This window comes from Motacilla alba, chromosome 2 (genome assembly GCF_015832195.1).
Source record: "Motacilla alba alba isolate MOTALB_02 chromosome 2, Motacilla_alba_V1.0_pri, whole genome shotgun sequence".
Taxonomy (NCBI): Eukaryota; Metazoa; Chordata; class Aves; order Passeriformes; family Motacillidae; genus Motacilla; species Motacilla alba.
This window is the reverse complement of record NC_052017.1, coordinates 69,887,535-69,906,388: the sequence shown is the minus strand read 5'-3', so window position 1 is coordinate 69,906,388 and position 18,854 is coordinate 69,887,535. Positions and strand designations below refer to the sequence as shown.

General features: G+C 40.4%; 1 protein-coding gene across 2 annotated transcripts in view; it reads right to left on the bottom strand.

Moving 5' to 3' along the window:
• Positions 1–11,628: 11,628 nt before the first annotated feature.
• The window catches only part of BCL2 (BCL2 apoptosis regulator), a 96,790-nt gene continuing 89,564 nt past the window's right edge, over positions 11,629–18,854 (bottom strand). For both annotated transcript variants that reach the window (XM_038124912.1, XM_038124904.1), the window contains one exon: positions 11,629–16,357. In XM_038124912.1, coding sequence (XP_037980840.1) covers positions 16,223–16,357 — 135 coding nt within the window. In that variant the 3' untranslated portion in view covers positions 11,629–16,222. The remainder of the gene's footprint in view (positions 16,358–18,854) is intronic.

Genomic DNA, 18,854 nt, shown 5'->3' with positions numbered 1-18,854 from the left:
AACTCTCTAGGCTTCTGTTGCTCTACAAAAATGAGTGGTTAGTTGAAACTTCTGGATCAGTGGTGTGAGAAGTAGCAAGAAACTTCTTGATGAAGAGCCTAGAAAAAAATCTTTTAGGTTCCACTGGGTGGAGAGGGCCTGACCTTCAAAATTTCCCACGGCATGTTAAGAGGATTTGGGCAAAGATCTCAGGGAAAAATGAGAACTCTGCTTTCAGAATGGCCATGAAATGAGAAAGACAAATTAAAAAACAAATTTTCCTCTCACACTGTGTAAAGGGCTCTCTGCTGAACAATCACCAGCTGAATGCATATAAGAAGCTGCCAGCAATCATTAAGCTCAATTAACCATATTCTTGTGGCCATGATACATCTGTAGATTATTTAAACAAAGTGATGGTGGGCAAAGAGGAGAGGAAAATTGAAGAAAAGAGGTTCTGCTGTGAACACTCGTACCACCATCACCCAAGCAATGCTGTAATACCGAAACTGGGTCAGAAACACCCTTCCCCCTCCATGCTGCTGTCAAAGTTATTTGAGTGTCTATTGAAACCCTCACAATAGAAGAGTTTGGCTCCTGCATTTGCTGAGCAAAACTGATTTGTATTTCTTAGTTCAGAAAAAACTGCTGGGTAATTTTCTCAGCAAGTACAATGCGGCGGTTTAGTAGATCCCTGAAAGCTGATTTCTTGGTGATTTGTTTTTTGTTGAATAAGACATCATTACTTTTATTTAGTATTTCAGAATTGACATGCTGAATCTGTGTTTAGGAGCCTTAAACCTCTCTCTTGCCTCTGTTAGTTTTAGGACTGGCACTGGTAGTCTTCCTCCAAAGTCCAAAAGATTGTGGAAAGTCTCTTGAGAGGTTGTCTTACTGATGATTTAAATCTAAGTTAATTTCTTTATTTGCTTCTAGGATGAAGTAAAATATATTAGTTTGGAAGTATGGCTTGGCTAAATTTAAACAGCGCTCTTCTGGACTCTTCCCACTCCCCTTTTTAATCTTGAATTTGAGTCTTTCATCCTTGTTTACAGCTGTCCCATTAGCAATCTCAGCCTTCCGGTGTGCTCTGTCTGCTCTGGGATTTTTCTGTCTTGTTTTTCTGGCTTCTTTCAAAGAGTCCCTGTCGCTCTACCTTGTCCTGAAAAGAAACCAAACTACATTTCATGCTCGTAAGGACAGTGTGCACAGATTGTCAGCAAGCATGGAACTTGGGTGTTTGGCTATAAGTAGTGACATTGTTTGGCAGTTGTTGTTAGCCCTTATTCCAAAGGAGACATGAATGAAGTGAAATAGTGGGGTCCAGAATTTGAACCTGTTTTCTGAGTTAATAAATTCTCTAATTTCACTTCCCGTCCCTGCTGCCCTCAGCATGCAGGGAGGAGTGAGCACATATACCCTCTCACAGATTTTTTTTCCTTATATAAATTGTAATTTCTTTCCTGAAAATTGCCCAACTTGATGGACACTCTGGAGCTGGCTGGGGGACTTAATTGGCCATGGTACCCAAAAGGTGTTTGGGCCATGGCTACTGGGAGTTGCACACCCAATGTAGTTGTTGTATCATGTGTTAAGGAGGCATGTTTGGGAGTGACGAAGGAGGAGGAGATGGAACATAATTTCCTTGTTTTCTCTGTACCTCAGTCTACTCTCTGAACAAGGTATTTGTTATCAAGCAAAAGTGAGAACCTTTGTGCCCATTCATATCTAGCTTATTTCTGATTCTTCATCTTATTGTGCGTTTAAAAGAAAAAGGAAAATAAAGGAAACAATATCCCGGGTTGGGTGTTAGCTTGAACAGTGAACATCTCTTGAGCTACCTTTCTTAACAGGCACATAGTTACCTATGTCAGCCTCTCTTCCTTGCATCCTAAGTACCAAGAGGAAGAAATTGAAATTCTTGCCATTCCGCCCGATTGCCCAAGTTTTGGGAGAAACTCAAGAAAAGAAGCTGTTTGCACCCTAAAGTCTGACGGCAAAATGACTTCTCTTTTTATCAAGGCTAATCACTTTCCAGCCCTGTCTCTGGCAAATCCTCTCTCTGTAATAATCAAGTCAGTGTATATCACATAGTTTTTTGACAGAACAATATTTCTTAATAATTTAGTAGCATTGTACACACACAAAAACAGAGTTATAATTAGCTCTCATCCCTAAAGTTGGAAGAGCTTTTCAGTTCATTGGAGGCTGCTGGCCAATTCTCTTATCTAATTGGATGAAGTTCCTACTTTCTCCCATTTGTATAATGTCTGCTTTTACACAAACTCATTAAGTGCAGCTGTACTCCAAATTTCTAACAACAGCCCCAGTGAAGACGAGACAGAAGTTTAATAGCTGTTCTGTTCTCTCTTTTTCATCTGATCTTAATCCATTTTGGTGGTTGACGTGTGCCCAAACATCTTTTCCTAGCACCTAATTCTACCCCCTTATGCTTTTTATTATGAATTATATTAATAATTAGAAACCAGACAAATTGCATAAGATTGATCTGTCTGTTTTGAAACTGGAGACTTTACAGCTTGCTTTCAAGTAAGATAGATTTAAAGCAATTATTTGTTTCTGTGAGGCATACAGAAGTGATTTTTCCCCTTAATTTGAAGCTGGCATTAAGATGAAGTCACATAATCACTACACTATACTTTAGATCTTCAGAGACATTAAGCTGATTATACAGGTAGAATAGCAGCATCATAGTTAACATATTAAGGTTTTTCATTTAGATGGATTTTTGGGCAAAATAAATACATTTTCAACCAAACAACACCACCACACACACTTTTGTCAGTCTGACTGCTTATTTTCTTATGTTGCTGTGTGTAATTTTGAATTTCTACTTAGCTGCGTATACAGAGTAATAGAAAGTCTTCATTTGCCAAAATTCAAATTTGTCTTACAGTACTGCCTACATACATTCAAATGATATTTAAAAAGAAACGTTTACCACACACTTCCAGCAATACAGATATGTCATTAGTATATCATTGATATTAGAGTGATTTTATAACTCCTATGGATGTTTTTTTCCCACTGAAGAACTATTCCAAGGTTTACTGGGGAACTTCCAGCTGTATAATTTCCTTTCCTTACTGTGTTCCATTTTCCCACCAAACAAGGGAAGCTGCAGGACAGAGGGCAACTCAGAGAAGATGTTTTCTCACAGCATTGATTGTTTCATGAGGACACATATCTGTGATGATAAAGGCTCTTGTTCAGATAGCCGGTGATAGGAAGACATGGGTGACAATAAGGATGACATTTTTTGGCACTGGGGGCTGAAGTTACAGCTGTGTATGTGCACACGTCTGCAGTGCAAAAGAGGGGAGACAGCAAAGAAGCGCAGTGAGACATCAATGGAGGGACTCCAACTAAGCCTAAATTGAATAAGAAGGGAAATTTCCCTCTGTTGGTGCTCCAGCTGCTAGCATCAATATTCCCTTCGGGTGTAGTGCCCTCCTGGCTCTGAAGGTCACCAAAGGCTTGACCCTTACAAGGTTCACAACGCCCTTAGCTCTGTCTAGCATTTAAAGATGCAGACATCTGGCAAAATCCAAAGGCCAATATGAATAGGAAGGACCTGCTGAACCTGACTTCCTCTACCTTAGAGTCTTCCCTCAGTTCAAGTCCTCATAAAGAGCTACCAGAGTTGAACATTTTGTTTCTATTCCAGTCACTGTATGAAGACTGAGCAGTGTTGTAACCAAGTCCTAGTCAAAAGACCTTTATGTCAAAGTTGGCAAAATTCAGGAGTGCAGGTTGAACATCAGTCTTCTCAATAATGACACCAAGAGGCAGTTTAATTCTTTGTTATAATATAAAACTAATCTTAGCATGAGTCACGAGTAGGTTTTTGACTGATAGGTGTCTCTGATCAAAAACTGAAATCTGTGAACATCTCTTGTTTTCAGATAATTGGCTCCATCTGTAGACATACTCCCTCCTAGTCTCAATCCCTGTGCAGACAAATACAAAACACGGGCATTCTTGCTTAGAATCCCATTTGTTGTCTCCACTGGGCCTGCTGCCCTACACATACATAAGATAAGCTTGTCCTACATTCAAAAGTGAGAACATTTAGGTCTTTTCTACCCAATAAAGACAATGTCTCCTAAGAGTGCAAGATTAATTTTTAGAGGAAATATTTATGTATTAAAGGGGCTCTTATAATGCTGGAACATTTGTTTTGCCAGCTACAGTCATCACAGGTACATCATTAAATTTACAACAGTAGCTGCTCTCTGCTAATTTTGTAATGTTTTGACAGAACTTAACACATGGATGTATGTTTGTGCTACTAGTCATCGGTGAATCATACCACTTAATTGGATGGGTCAAGAAGATAAATAGATGTGGTCTTCAGGAAATGAAAATGGCTTCTTTCATTTGTGACTGAGTTTGTTTATACACTGCTTTTGTTGGAAGTAGCAATTTTTGATGGGTTTTATGGAAAAAGCGGTGACTTATTTTCCTAACACTTGAGTGAGTGGTGATAGTTGTTGGAGGATGTGATGACAGAAGAAAAGCGGGTTTTAATTTCGGTTTTGAAGTGGGTGGGGGTGGGCAAGTGGATACTCAAGACACATTAATGAACTTATGTTGACAACTGCTAAGTGTGAAGTCTGTCATGTATTTAATTGCAATGAATGTGTCTTTATAAGCAAACTGCATTGCAGACATCTGTGCAATTGTCAGCTGCAATTAAAGGATGATTCAGCAGTGGACATACAGTTGAAAATGAAGGACAGAATGATTTTTTTTTATGTGGGTGTGTATACTTCTGTTTGCCAAAAGTGACATATCTTTTTGACTAGCTAATTCTTTCCAAGTATCTACTAAAACAAAAAAATTATTTGACTTTTTTTTTTAAATTTTTAAATACAATTTCTACAGTAGGGGAGAACTTGAATATTTTAAGGCAAGCAAATTGAGATTTTTTTGGTCATATACTTGTTGGTGGCATTCTGGAGATACATAGAGAAACTACTTCCAGAAAGACTTGGGAAAGCATGAGGTAATATATCACTTGTCAAGTATGCAAAATAAGCAAAGCAAAGGGTAGTGCTTAGTCTGGGGCACATCTCTGCTTGCATGTGCAATGCTCACATGTGCAATGCTCACATGCTGCAGCTGTGTGTCAGGGTCCATTTTCCTAATACATTTCTGACTGTACTTTGGATTTTGATGTTGCTTTCAAAGGAGCTTGCAAGGGACAGCTGGGGTTTCTCCTCACAAGGGATGAGCAATATTCAGGATGGCTGTCTGATTTTTCCCCTGCCACATAGCTTCCCATCGCAATCAGCCTGAGCTTAAGAAAAGTAAAGGTATTTTAGGAAGGATCCAGGCTTTTCTCAGAGAGTTGAATAGCCTTGTGTAGCAGTTAAAGGTGTTCTGCAGCTATCAGTACTTGCAGTGCAAGTACTGAAAATTTCTCTTCCTAGCTCCAGTTAATATCAATGGGAGTTTCCCAGCAGATGATGATTGGAGTAGTTCTCGAGTGGGTAACATGCTTTCAAAAGCGTGTGATGTGAAGAGGAGGTTAAGCCTATCTGAACCTTGGATGCTGTCTCATCTCTTCTTGGAGGTTGCTGTATAAATTTTTCTTTTTATACTTCTTGAATATCTTTTATGACCTCTGGACTGCCCTGCCTTTCCCCCTCCATCTTGGCAGAAAGCAAGAAAGCAACTACAAAGTAACGGCACTGAGGTCTAATTCCAGAACTGGAAGTTGTTATTTGGATGTAACTAGAAGCAGTGCTATTTGTCCTTGGTTAAAGATTGATTTCATGTCCCCAATGAAAACACAGGGGTAAGGAATCATGCTGATATAGGTGGTAGGCAGCGGGAATGAAGGGCTTATTAGGTACCTGGTCTGTGAGGTGAAGGAGTGAGGAGGAGCTGAAAATGAGCATCTTTGTTTAAAATACTTCTGTTTCTTTTCCATAGCCACATTTTTCAAGTGCAAAAGGTATCAGCTTCTTTTAGAGTTGTGAGTTGGAGGAGGCTGTGCCTGCCACTAGCAGTAAATGACTTACCTAATGGGAAGAATGTTTGCAAAGCCTGGAGAGAAATAACAGCTGCTTTTTTAAGTTTAGAAAAAAAACCAACAAAAAACCCACCAAAACCCCAAAACCCCAACCCTATAACATTTCAAAACTGTAGCATGATCGGGGATTTTTTTAAGGGCCTGGATGAAAGGAAATTAGTAATGTGTAGGGGGTGCTGAGTGGCCCAGGCACCTCACCTGTTTTATTCCTAGCTGCAGAGGGAATTCAAAGTTCGACACCAGATGTAAAGCAAACCCAGAGCCACATGAACTACTAGCCAGCTTCCTTCAGCAACATTAATTTACAGTCTCATGAGAGAACACTTTGGCTTGCTGCCAGCTTTGACTTCAAGCAGCATTGTCGGACGACAGAGCAGTGCAGGCAGTGGTCCCTTTCAGGCCACGGCATCTGGGCACTGGAGCAGACAGCCCAGGCTCCTGGCTGGGCTCCGATGCAAACATTACAGAGCACGTCTGTGCCCCAGCTCCCTGCTGAAAGGCAGCATTAATTATCCTGCAGCTCCGTGGCTCTGCGCCGCCTGCCTGGTGTATTACAGGGTGCTGGCATCTTTACGCTGCGGAAGTGGGCTTGCCAAAACTCCTGTCTGAGGTTGGCTGACGTGTTTGGCATTTCTGGGCCCTGCCGGTGGGTTCCTCTGCTGTTTGCTGGGAGGAGGGCAGTGGAGGGGGTGGAGGCCAGGAAGAGGAGCTGTTTAGCCAAATTCTCTTGGTTTGCCATTGGCAGTGCTGTGGTATGACACAGTAAGAGGTAGGGAGGTGTGATGCCTCTCAGCTTTTTCCAGTGACCCTGTCTTTAAAGAAGTGCATTTCCAAAGTTCCTTGATGCCTGTTGGCGTGTTTTATGAGACTTGTGGATTCACTTTCCAATCTTTCGCTGTTTTCTTTTGCCTTCTTTTCAAACTATCCAGTCATATATGGATATCCCATCCCTGGAAGTGTATGTGAAATCTCATCTAGTGAATGGTGTCCCTGCCCGTGACAGGAGTGGACTTTGAAGGTGAAGATGATCTTTGAAGGTCCCTCCCTACCCAAATCGTTCTATGATTCTGTGAAAGGCTGTGCAGTTTGTATGCTAAGCATTCATGCTTGGGCAACTGGAGGTGTGTGTTGTCCCTCTAGTGACTGGAGGGTTGAACCTAGTTGAGAGCAAGAGGCTTTTTGACAAGTGACTTGTTTTGAAGGGTTTTTTTAGTAAAATTTAAGTAAATCGGGGGTGATTACTTCCACTGCAGCAGTAATGTACAGTCTAATTTTTCTGTTGTTTTTTTCTGAACACAGCATTTTCTCCTTTCACAATTTCTGATGTAGTTGCCCCAGCAAAGACAAAGGGTGTATCAAAGTTGTTGCCACACTAATATGTAGACTGCATTCATTGACTTTTTATGTGTTTGCATCTGATGTGCTCATCAGTTCATAAGATTATTGTGGGTCAGTGGAACAATACATCCAATTTTGGGATTCATGATAATTGACTAAAAGAGTGTTTTTTGGAAGACTATAAAGTAGTTCTATGGCATGCATTTATGCAATTTCATTACACAAAGTGCTTCTCCAGTGTAAGCTTTCCCCTGCTGGGTCAAGCTGACTAAATGTTTTCTCCACTGCTGTAAGTAAACTTTCTGCAACAGGGCTTTTTGGTGAATGGATATGGTGGATTGACCCTGGCTGGATGCCAGGTGCCCACCAAAGCTGCTCTACCACTGTCCTCAGCCAGGCAGCAGAGAGAAAATATCATGAAAGGGTCCTGGCTCAAGATTAAGGGCAGGTAGAGATCACTTACCAATTACCATCATGCAAAACAGACCTGACTTGGGGAAATTAGTTTAATTTATCGCCAATCAAATCATGTTAGTATAATAAGTAATAAAACCAAACCTTAAAAACATTTTCCCCCCCAACCTCTCCCCTCTTCCTGGGCTCAACTTCATTCCTAATTTTCTCTACCTTCTTCCCCCTGAGCAATGTAAAGGAACTGCTGTTAGGAGTTGTATTCAGTTCATCACATGTTGTCTCTTTCACTTGTTCCTCCTCAGGTGGAGGACTCCTCACACTCTTCCCCTGCTCCAATGTGGGGTCCCTCCAACAGGAGACAGTCCTCCACAAACTTCTGCAATGTGGGTCCTTCCCAAGGGCTGGAGTTCTTCACAAACTGCCCTAGTGTGGGTCCCTTCCATGGGGTGCAGTCCTTCAGGAACAGGCTGCTCTAGTGTGAGTTCCCCCAGGGGGTCACAAGTCTTTACAGCAAACCTCACGGGCTCCCACACTCTCTATGGGTCTGCAGGTTCTGCCAGGAGCCTGCCCCAGCACAGGCTTCTCATAGGGTCACAGACACCTTTGTGTATCCGTCTGCTCTGATGGTCTGTGGGTGAATCTCTTCTCCATGGTCTGTGGATGAATCTCTCCTCCACCATGGACCTCCATGGGCTGCAGGGGCACATCTGCTTCACCATGGTCTGCACCACGGGCTGCAGGGGTGCCTGAAGCACCTCCTTCCCTTCCTTCTTCATAGACCTTGGTGTCTACAGAGCTGTTTATCTCACATATTCTGAGTCCTCTCTCCAGCTGCAATTGTGCGGTTTTCCTCCCTCACCTTAAATAAGTTATCCTAGAGTTGGTGCCATCGTTGCTGATGGGCTCAGCCTTGGCCAGCAGTGGGTCCACCCTGGAGCCAGTGGACATTGGCTATAATGGACATGGGGGAAGCTTCTGGCACCCCTGTAGTCCCACAGCTACCAAACCTTGCCATGCAAACATGATACAGTGGGATAAAGCTGTGCTAGTCTAACTAGATGGTACTGGATCAGGTGTCATTCATCCTCCCCACAGCCCCTTAGCATGGTCTGTAGCTGCTTTGACAGAAATGTGTCTCTCCATCCTGGTAGTCTGCCAATGCAGAGACCTCCATGATATTCATGCTCACAGTAGCACAGCCTGAAAAATGCACTTTGAACATTATTGTTAATAATCCATGAGCAATGTCATCCACATATATTGCACCTTACCTCCCAAAGGGTCGTTGTGTTACCAGAAGGGTAAGAAGAGTAATAATCTAGAAGTCACAGGTAGGAAAGGGAAAAGTTTACTTACCGGATATATTAAGGATCAGCAGATTTTTTGGAGTGGGAGCACAGGTGGGGAGAAATTGAAACAGGCAAAAAACTCAAGGATATGATTAACAAGGGCATTGGAGAGCATCTCCGACCACATAGGCAGAGAAGTGCCTGCAGCTTATCAGGTGGACAAAGAAAGGGAAGGAGGCTCTTTTTCCATCTCATCCCCAAATAAACAGATTGGCTGACTTCTGTCTCTGTCACCTGTGGCTTTATAAAGGTTTGCATCAGTACTGCTCCAAGTGGACACTTTCAGATGCATGACCAGGACCTTTTCTGAGTCCAAATTTTCACCACAACCAAGGCATTGAATTCCCACTATTGTGATTGTGTTTGTAGTAAGAGTTCTGGAGGACACAGGCAGAAGAGGGCAGGCTGATGTGTTTCTCCAGGATATCCAAGAGGTAACTAAGTACATTTAGTGGGAGTTGCATAGGTCAGTACCAGAATAGGTACTCCCACTGGAGACGAAGTGGCATCTTCCAGGGGAACTAATCCAGAAACACTCTTCAGTGTATTTCAGGATAGCAAGGAGTGTGTCTGCACCTTTAGAAGTCTTTAAAAAAATTAGACATACATGTTTTTTACTGACATGTATCCCTGACAAATCCCCCTAAGATTTGAGCGATCCATTCTGGACATTTTCAGTACTTGTGCTCAATTGTAGTGAAGAGCAGTGAACTACAGCCTATGATGGAATGCTTCAAGAGCTGCTTGCAGTGAACTACAGCCTATGATGGAATGCTTCAAGAGCTGCTTTGTTGTTTGTCCATCTGTGCAAATCAGTTTCTTGCAATGCACAAATCTTGACTCCGTTGTCTTTTGCCCAGGGTAACGTCCTCAGAGGCAGTTCTGGATACCAAAAAGTTAGTTCCAAGCAGAAGGCTAGCTCCTCCGAGGGTCAGTTGTTATGTGAAACTTTATTGCCATGCATGGTACCCAGCCATTCATAGTGAAATGAACTTCCCTTTCTACCACTTGTAGACTCCCATTAAATATTTAATAATTGAGGAGGACAAAAGCAGGAGCTATAGGTACTATGGGATGGAGAGCCTGTTGCTGCAGAGGGACAACTGCACACTGCTGCTCGTGCAGTTTCAGTGGAGACTTACAGTGCTTGAAACCACTCAGGAGTGTTTTGAGGAGGGAGCTTTCTGGTTTTGGCCCAGCAAAACTTTTTTCTTAGGGTGCTTCTACCTAACTTTCAGACAGCCAAAACCCACCTTAGTTTTTATCAGGTCTAAGGGCTCATTTTGTCTTTATCCAGACCTCTTCTGTTCCCCCCATCTGCTCACTGTGCTTGGTTCCAGTGGTAAGGTAAGCATTTAATCCAGGTGCTGATCTGTTCACTTTTAAGAAAAATTGGAGTTATCTGACTGGGCATAAAGAGGAGAATCTCTGAACTAATTTACCTGGTTTTGCTGAACTCCCTGTGGAAACTTAATCCCATCTTCCTTTATTAGGTTTTAGCTAGAAAAATGCAGTTCTGGGGCTGCTCTCCTCCAATACCTTGTCTTCTTATTTCACAAAATAATGGCAGAGAGAAATGGTAGTACTTGCCCTGCTGCAATGTGGTTTACCTTCTACCTTGCAAAGGTTTAGTAACTTTGCTCTCTGTTGGACAGTTAAAGCCCAGAGGACAGAATCCAGCATTGCATTCTGTTGTGTTGCCTCTTCTTTCAGTTTCAGGCTGACTTCCTTCACCTTCTCTGTCTTCATGGACGCAGACAGAGGGGTAGATGTTTTGCACATGTGCCCGAGTTGTGCTTGAAAAGCATTTAACTATGAACTTCAGGCACTATGAACTTCATGCACATAAAAAGTGCATCCATGACAGTGTACACATTTGGCTGCAAAACCCACTCACGAAGATGGTTAAATTCTTAAAGCAGTTAAATATTCATTACCTGAACACATTTAGCTATGTTCTACCTGAATTAAAGCCACAGAAGGTAAGAGGCAACCCCTGTGAATCAAGAGCCAGTTAACAGGAGCCTGTAAGAAGCAAAATACCTAAACACTTTTTGGAAACTGGTCATAACTGTAGGAAACCTTCAGCAGTAACAAAAATATTTCTTTTGCTCCTGTTGAAACTTGCTAATGTGCATTTCCAGCTTATGGTTGCAAGAATGAAAACCAGTTTTAGCAAATAAATGGAAGAGCCTTGCTGCACTTTCTGCAAGGCATCAAATGAATGGGAGGGCAGAAAGGGTGATGCTGTCCTTGGGTCCCAAAGCACAGCCTACACCGGGGGGGCTGCATTTCACACAGCAGCAGCTGCTCAAACCTGGGTCACTGCATCTTCATGAGCAAGGCTAGCGAGTACTGGCCACTGCTGAGCAGAACAGGTGAACAGAACTATCTGGAAGGAAACATTATGTGTCATTTACGGGATTATACCCAAAATGTTTGAGTAGCTTTTTATTGACTAATCCTAAACAATGCAAATGCAAAACAAGTATCTCACAGTGTGCTTTTATTATTTTTTCACAATATAAACTAGACAGACATGGAAAGTTTAATGGCAGCATGTTCTTATAACATTTTAAAGACAAAGAACAACATAATCATATTAAATGATGATAAACTGACAAACTACATAACCATACATACATCATCCAAAGGTACTGGATAAACAATATCTGCTTATGTACATTTATGCTGGTGATAATTAAAATTCAAATATTCAGAAGAAAAGGAAAAAAACTGCTATTTAAATTATAAAAATATATAGTTTTTGTGTGGAACTCTTAATGCTGTATTACTTTTTGAAGATAATTTCATTGTGTGATGAAGCTGCATTAACTTAGTATAGAAGTGTGATTGAAACCAAATACAGATTAAATTAGCTCCTTTGTCTACCTTGCATTTAGCCTTGTTGGAAAGAGAGATATGAATGACAAATAAAGCTGGGCTTTTGCAATGAGAAAGAATTTTTATACCCATAAATTAAAATATGTATACTTTTTCATATAGTACTGAGCCATAACCTCGTAATAGAAATAAATCATTTTGCTAGTTTGTTCAGAGATAGAGGAAAAAGAAGAAAGGCTTTAAACATGCTACTTCACGATACTTTTAATCAATAGGTTTGTGAAGTGCAGGTGCACAGCTAAGCAGTGTCATGCTTCAGGGTCAAAGCATGCAGTCCAGACTCTCGCTGCCTCAGCTGGGGAGACTGTGTGGACTGGGGGGACTAGGACCGTGTTCTTTGAACTGCATCACCTTCGTGTTACCTTCGCACATCTGGTTTCAGACTTCTTTCTTCATAATTGCTCCTTCTTAGTGCAAAACTACTCAGGCTATATAATCCCCAATCATAACAGCAAACTGATGAACTTTAACAGACTAGATAATTTTATAATAATTTACCAGTAATTTTGTAATTGCAGATTTTTAGTAATCGTAGCCATGTAATGCACACATTTGTAGCTGCTTTTAGTTAACAGTTATTTTCAGACCATCTTGAGTGAACTCCTGCAACATGTGAAACTGAAGATTTTCTTACATACCAATGTCATTCTCCGTATCTTCCAGCTCCCTTTCTCATCTCTCTATATATATCCCTGTTACCTCAACAGCCCCATTAGTCCTTTGGTGGATCCAGTGCTTGTTCCATTATGAAATGTCCTCTGCATCACCTCTAATTTCAGAATACTTTTGCACAATTTTTTCATCTGTTTCTAAGTTACTGATTTATGACAGATCTCAGGTGAGCCTACAGATTATTTTTTCAGAAGGAAAATATTTTTCTTCATTATTTTTTTAAAAAATAGAGTGAAAAAGAATTAAGGACACCTAAGCTGAATATAGCAAAACCCAGTACTTCTTTTTGATGCCTATGCATTTGCTGTTTTAAAAAAGTATTAACAAAGTTCTATAGTGAAAAATAATTGTGGGGTCTCTGCAAGCTTTTTCTCTGCTCTTATATCATCCTTTTTCAATGGAAAGGATGAAAGAGAAACAAATTCCAGGTAGCACTCATCAGCAGGGAGATGTTTCAGTGATCTCTTTATTTCCCTCCACTTCTGACCTCTTCCTTCCCTTTTGACCTCTGATTCTCTACACCTAAACACTTCAGAAGTGTCCCTCTTTTTAATTTTTTTTTCCTTTTCTTTTGCTTTTTTCTTCTACAATTTGGATATGGTGGGAGTGGTCAGATATCTGTGCACACACAGTGACAGAGGATGGGTTTTCACTGAAACATAGTCTTTGAGCATGGAAGTCTGTAAGGCATTTTGTGGAGAAAAAAAAATCTTACATGGAAGTGTAATGAAGAGTAGGAAAGACAGGAATTATTGCAAAAGAAATGCAGGAGTGAGAAGAGAGGATTTTATTTAAGAAGTTCAAGCTTTTATATACATTCAATGTTTCTAAATGTTTTCTTAATAAATGTATTATCAACTATAATTATACCTAATGCAGCCACAATACTGTACTATTCTGCAGTCAGGATGGGAAAACTCCATCAGCTCTTTAATAAAATAAAATCATCAACAGTCATCATGACTCTTCTCTTTGCCTGGTACTAACAAATACACTGGGAAGTCCAGTGAGTAGACACAACAGAACACAAAATCCTCAGTATTCATTTAATTGTGTATCATGTGTCATCTTCATATTATTTCTAAAGCAGCTTTAAAAAACTTTAGCCATTGGAAGGTATTAAAAACCAAAACCCCATTCAAATTATCCTGGTATTATAGCAGCACTGGAATTGATATTTTTTACTTTTGACAATGTAAACCTTTAATAAAACAAACAATGTTGAAACAATTTGAGGTCTAATAGTTCATAAACTTTAATGGGCATATGGGCACAAATTGAAACGAAGACTAGATTGTGAAATGAAACATAAGCTCAATAGCAGCCAATTCCAATTGTGCAATTGGCTGCAAACTAATTCAGTTTGTAAGCTGAGATAAAAAACAAAGCCCACACTCAATCCACAATACTCCTCATTTCCTCTGATTTGAAATATTTTTCACAAAACCCCTACATGACCATGCCCACTTCTTAGAGAAGCAGTCTGAAAGCACTACAGGTACTATTTGTCTGACGATAGGATTTTTCCTTTTCCTTTAATCAAGCATAGTTCACATTTTTGTCTTCTTAGAAATATTTCCTTTCTACGTTTCTATAAAATTAAGTAATTTCAAATCTGAAATGTAAGCTTGCCCCATCTTTGCTCATACAAAGTGTAGGTGCCACGACTAAATAGCAGTAAAAATGCTGAGATGTACAACTCTTAAAAAAACCAACCAAACATAAAAGCAGCTTTGAAGACACAATATCAACTACAGCCTTAACATTGAACATATTACATTCCCGAGTTACTGGAGATATTTTGCATATAATGCCACAAAGTTATTCAGCTGAAATCTTGAGGTTGGAGCTTTGGAGCTACAGTTTATTCACTGTGTGTTTTTCACCCTTTGAGCACTTATGTATTGTATGGTACATTTTATCCAGAGCTTTGCAAACTTTCCTTTTATATCTGGACATCCATTTACCCACAAATCCCAGATTTCGAAGGCTTCATAGAAAAAATAGAAGCGCAGGATTTAAAACATTTGAAGCTGGACATTTCCATGCCTCAGAGCAGCCCCTGGGACTCGACGCTTCAGAGTCTTCGGTTTCCAGGGGACTCCTGGCCCCCGTCGAGCTCACGGAAAGCCCCGCTTTGAACACAGGTCTGTTTATAAAACTGTGTTGTGTACTCTGCATTAATTTCACATGCATGGCATTTTGTAACAGGAGCAGATGACTTCACGCCTCCCACTCCCCCTTTTCCTTCACCCTATTTTCACTTGAGATGACAGTAGGCACCTGCACAAGAGAGGTGTCAAAGAGTCTCTGTCCAGAGATAGGATTTTGAGTTTCTTCATCAACTTTGCTTCTGTAGAAAGTCTTAGGAGACTATTTGCATGAAAATATTTTGAGGGCGAGGGGCAGGATGATAAATCTCACTTTCCTTTCCTGTTATGAGTATGAACTTCATTTTGGTGTCCAGTTTGATAAACAAGGATAGTCAGAGCTAATCTGTAACTTAGCTGAGGTCTGCTTTTTGCCAAATAAAATTAAGATCTTTTTCAACTTTCAGGGATTTAGAGACCACATCTAATTGGTTTCAAAACCCTGGAGGAACTCTGTAAGTAAGCAGGATTAGTTGCAGATATGAGCCCACTAAAGTGGGACACAGGTCAGGTCTTCAGACTCCAGCTCTGCTCTGTTGAAGCAGGCACTTAAGGTCTCCTGATGTTTCTGTGTCAATAGCCACAAAAAACATTTTGCTGCTGAGAAAATCATTGGAACAGCAATTTCCTGCGAGCCCCAAAGATTTAACTTCACACTTCTATTAAAAAAAAAGGTGACATGTATTGTGTGGGTATTGTGATTATGATGTGATGGCACAGCTGGTAACTTGAAAACACGTGTTTAAAAGGCATAGGCAATCATATTTCCAACTGTTCTCCTGTAGGGATAGCAGAGTGTCCTTCAAGAAGTTTCTGTCTTGACTCCACATATGTACCATGCTGAATTGTTTACTACATCAGTTCTTGCCAGCAGGACAGGGTGAGAACTTTGTTCATGCTGACCTTGTCTTTTAGATCCCTCTTGGAAAATGCTAGGAAATTCAACACAATTTGGCAGTTTTTAGCAGCTCAAGTAACTGCCCTTGTAAGTGTAAGCAGGTAGGTCTTTGTCAGTATATTCGCTCTTCAGAGATAAAATAATCCAGCCAGCGGCATTAATTAAAAAAAAAAGGAACGTAAAATACTCTGGGGCTCATTAAAGTTAAGAATAACAACATGATGTGATGACAGATACAACTTGCTGAGGTTCTGAAAATAGCAGGTTAAAATGTAAATATCTTTTAATAAATAATTTTCCGGCAATGTAAAAATAAATGATATTTCCTTTGGCAGTAATAGCTGATTTAATCTTTCGCTGGGAAGTTGCTTTGCTCATAAAATATTGTGCTACAGAAAAAAAAATATTATTTTGTTGTTTTGAAAGACTTTTGTAATCCACAATAAACTGGGTGACTCTACTTATGTCCGAGATAAGCGCCAAGAGTGATGCAAGCTCCCACCAGAACCAGACTTAGGATAGTCTTCAGAGAGATCCAGGAGAAATCGAACAAAGGCCTCATACTGTTGCCATACAACTCCACAAAGGCATCCTAGAAAGGGAAATAGTCAGAAAAGGAATATCAGAATTGCAGTTACCGGTTTTTTGGGGGACAAGGGGAATGGGGAAAGGGAGGCAACTTCTTCACCCTTGGGGATCACCCAACAATCCTCCTGGCACAAGAAGACCACACAAACCTATTAAAACAGTGATTTGGGAGGTCTGTTTTGTGTGCTTAAAAGAAGTTCTCCTGCCTATTTCTTTATAAATATTTCTGAAATTACTTAAGGTTGTGACTTCTGCTTTAGGCATGCCCAGTCTAACAGAAAAGACAGAACCAGCATTTTAAAATATAAATTACCACTATTTTGGGTCCTAAATGTTGTCTATACAAACATACGCAAAGGAAGTAGATGAACCTTCATTCTCCAAATCTGTCATTTCCACTGGATAAGGAGCATCTATATTGCAGGTCAACTTCATTGAAAATAAGGCAGTATTTGTTTGGTTCCCTGGGGATGGGCTCAGAAGACTTTGTGTAGTAGCCACAGATGTTTCTTCCATATGAACTGAAGGTGATAGGGTTGTGTTACACCTATGGTAATCTTTCACAACTGTCACCAAAAAGGGTCATGCCGTGGTCCAGTGCTCCAGGAAAATCTGGTTGATGCACGTAGGCACCAAATGGAAAGGCTGTTTAAGTAGCAAAGATAAAGTTTTAGTGACTCATAAATACAGTGGGATTTGACTGGACAAATGACTGGATTGGTGATACTCTGCACGTAATGCCTTTCTTTCAGGCTGCAATTCCTAACGAGCATGATGCTTCAGGGCATTCCTCAGAGACAGATAAATCATACTGTTTGGCACGAAAGCAGTAAATAGCCAAGCTGAATGACTTTAAAAATGTGACAAAACTGATAGCATCATTTATGGCAACTCTTTTACTGTGCTGCCAATTAAGGTTTGCTCCCAAGCTATTGCAATAAGCCCATGAAACAGCTATCTAACGTGATAGTTTCTGTCTCTACTTTTATTACCCTAAGACTTCCCATTTTTGGTAGAAGTTCACATTCTCTATTAAAGTTATAGTGCCTTTAGCTGTTTTGCAATGTTATTATGCTAGGAGTTAACCTGTCTTCTAATAATGCATATCTGTCTCCTAATAATGCATGCATATATTGTTATGGTTTACAGCAGGAACTGAGGAGAGAAAGATGTCCATTATTGATGTAAACCTTCCAACCAAGTTAATGACAATAAAATTTTGTAGTTAAATTAGCTTCCCTCATCAGGCATCTCTAGTTATTGTCAGAAGAGCCGCGTTTGTGGTTTTACCACGAGAGGGCGTGTAAGGATTTTTAATATTTTGACTTCTATTCACTAGACGCTGAGCGAGATTCAAATAAATAATAGATATTTGCTTCCAAAATGTGTTATTACATTAAGTAATATTGGTGCATGTTGTAGGTCAGAGTGGATGTAAGTAGGTGAGGCTTGATAGCAGAACAGCCACAGGCTCTGGCCAACCGAGTGACGTGAAAACACGTCTGCCTCTTGCTATTTCTCAACGCTTGTTCCTTTAGGCAATCATTTTCCAACTTGGATTTCCAAAGGTATATTCTTAAGTGAAAGCAGCTTAACCTTTTGTGGGGAGGATGGAATGTTTTAATACAAACTCCTCATTTCAGAGAGAAATTGGCAACTTTTGCTTAGCTGCCTGTTTTTTGACATAGACATTTGCAAACTCTGGCCTTAATATTCTGCTGTGCTGTTGCAGAGCTGAAAAAGCGCACTCAGTTTGCTGTGCAGCTCTTTGGAAAGCTGCTTTTATTTCTCCTTAAGGCTATGAAGTAACACAATATCCTAAAATGTTACAGACTGGGCTAAATCCTGTTGTCGCCAGTACAGACTCACTGACTTCCATGGGAGCCTTCTCTGTATAGGGAGTTCAAGATCGGGCTTTATAAAAATACAGCAAGGGTAAAGTTCAACACTTGGTGATATTATTATGGGTGGAAAAGAGAGGAAATGAAAAAAAAAAAAACCTCATGGAAACGCAAGTCATGTGAAAACATTTAAATGTTAAGGTTTTCTTTCTGTGGGGAAGGTCTCACTTCTGTATATTCATGACAGTTGATGCATACACAGTATCAATATCAAAATGAGCGTACTTTGTGCCTCCCTTCTATCCCAGTTTAGGAACATTTCTCCTAGTTTTTCTGTGAGACCATTTCCAATGATTCCATAGAGCTTCTGGTACTGGGTATTGAGATGGACGGAAGAGAACAGCAAAACTTGGACACCAGACAAAAATATGGCACAACCTATGGCTCAAAAGAGGAATGTTAACAAAAAATGTGCAGCATGCAGTACTTTTTTGTCCGAGATTATTACAACAATAACATGAACCCAACCTAATGGTGTCTGTACTATATATTACAAGTAGCTCTTTATGATCGTTCCCCCTCCCCTTCTCAAACATTCTGATTAGGCCTATTTCCGAAGCTTGTTTGAACAGCCTGTCACTATTTGTTTAAGTTTCAAAC